Genomic DNA, 1484 nt, shown 5'->3' with positions numbered 1-1484 from the left:
TGTACACGTGATCACCTGTACACCTGTACACATGATCACCTGTACACATGATCACCTGTACACCTGTACACATGATCACCTGTACACACGATCATCTGTACACATGATCACCTGTACACCTGTACACGTGATCACCTGTACACCTGTACACATGATCATCTGTACACACGATCATCTGTACACATGATCACCTGTACACATGATCACCTGTACACCTGTACACGTGATCACCTGTACACATGATCACCTGTACACATGATCACCTGTACACCTGTACACTTGATCACCTGTACACATGATCACCTGTACACATGACCACCTGTACACCTGTACACATGATCACCTGTACACATGATCACCTGTACACCTGTACACATGATCACCTGTACACATGATCACCTGTACACCTGTACACATGATCACCTGTACACACGATCATCTGTACACACGATCACCTGTACACATGATCACCTGTGAACCAGTATACCTGTACACCAGTATACCTGTACACCTGTACACATGATCACCTATACACCTGTACACATGATCACCTGTACACCTGATCACCTGATCACCTGAGCACCTGAGCACCTGGACCTTCTCAGGAGTCCTCCTCCACGCTGCGTTCACTGACACCTTGTCTGCAGGTTGATGGCGGTGGAGGAGGAGCTAAAGCGGGACCACGCTGAGATGCAGGCGGTGATCGAAGCCAAGCAGAAGATCATCGACGCTCAGGTACAGTACCATCTTCATCATCATCATCATCATCATCAGGTGCTGAAGGTTAGGTCAGGAGATGAAGACTGTGGACTGGTTTCCACGCCGCGGCGTTGTTGAAGCGTTCAGGTGTGATCTGGAGCGGCAGCGGCCAGGTTCAGGTGTTTACTGGTCGGTCTGCGGCGGCGCTGTGCTCTGCTTCTCATCGTCTCTTTACTGGTTTCAGGTCAGTAACGGATGTGAAATAAACCCATCAGGCAAGTACCTGTAGCCCCGCCCCCTCCTCCACCACGCTCTGCTTGATTGAGTTCATTAATTTTTAATCAAAACACCGTTAACAAAATGCCAACACCTCTGCAGCCGGCCAATCAGAGGGCAGTCAGTCAGGTTTTACTGCTGCCGCCCCCTGCTGGTCAGACCCTGCAGCTGCTTCAGCAGAATTATTACAAACTTTTTATTTTAATGTTTTTAAGGTGTTTTATTTTGAAGGGCTTCAGTCTGAAACAGGTTAGACACAGTCAGGTTTTATTTTTCTGTTTAAAAAAATAAAATAAAATGTTTTCAGGATGTTTTATTTTGAAGGGCTTCAGTCTGAAACAGGTTAAACATAGTCAGGTTTTATTTTTCTGTTTAAAAAATAAAATGTTTTCAGGATGTTTTATTTTGAAGGGCTTCAGTCTGAAACAGGTTAGACACAGTCAGGTTTTATTTTACTGTTTAAAAAATAAAATATTTTCAGTGTGTTTTATTTTGAAGGGCTTCAGTCT

General features: G+C 45.0%; 1 protein-coding gene across 1 annotated transcript in view; it reads left to right on the top strand.

The window, feature by feature from the left end:
* The window catches only part of rasal2 (RAS protein activator like 2), a gene marked incomplete at its 5' end in the record, with an annotated part of 45877 nt that extends 44485 nt beyond the window's left edge, over positions 1–1392 (top strand). Inside the window, 2 exon segments of the mRNA XM_014027437.1 lie at positions 648–735; positions 944–1392. Coding sequence (XP_013882891.1) covers positions 648–735; positions 944–988 — 133 coding nt within the window.
* Between the last annotated feature and the right edge of the window lie 92 nt (positions 1393–1484).

Source organism: Austrofundulus limnaeus, unplaced genomic scaffold (genome assembly GCF_001266775.1).
Source record: "Austrofundulus limnaeus strain Quisiro unplaced genomic scaffold, Austrofundulus_limnaeus-1.0 Scaffold649, whole genome shotgun sequence".
NCBI classification, from domain to species: domain Eukaryota; kingdom Metazoa; phylum Chordata; class Actinopteri; order Cyprinodontiformes; family Rivulidae; genus Austrofundulus; species Austrofundulus limnaeus.
The sequence above is the reverse complement of the archived record's forward strand: the minus strand, read 5'-3'. Positions and strand labels throughout refer to the sequence as shown.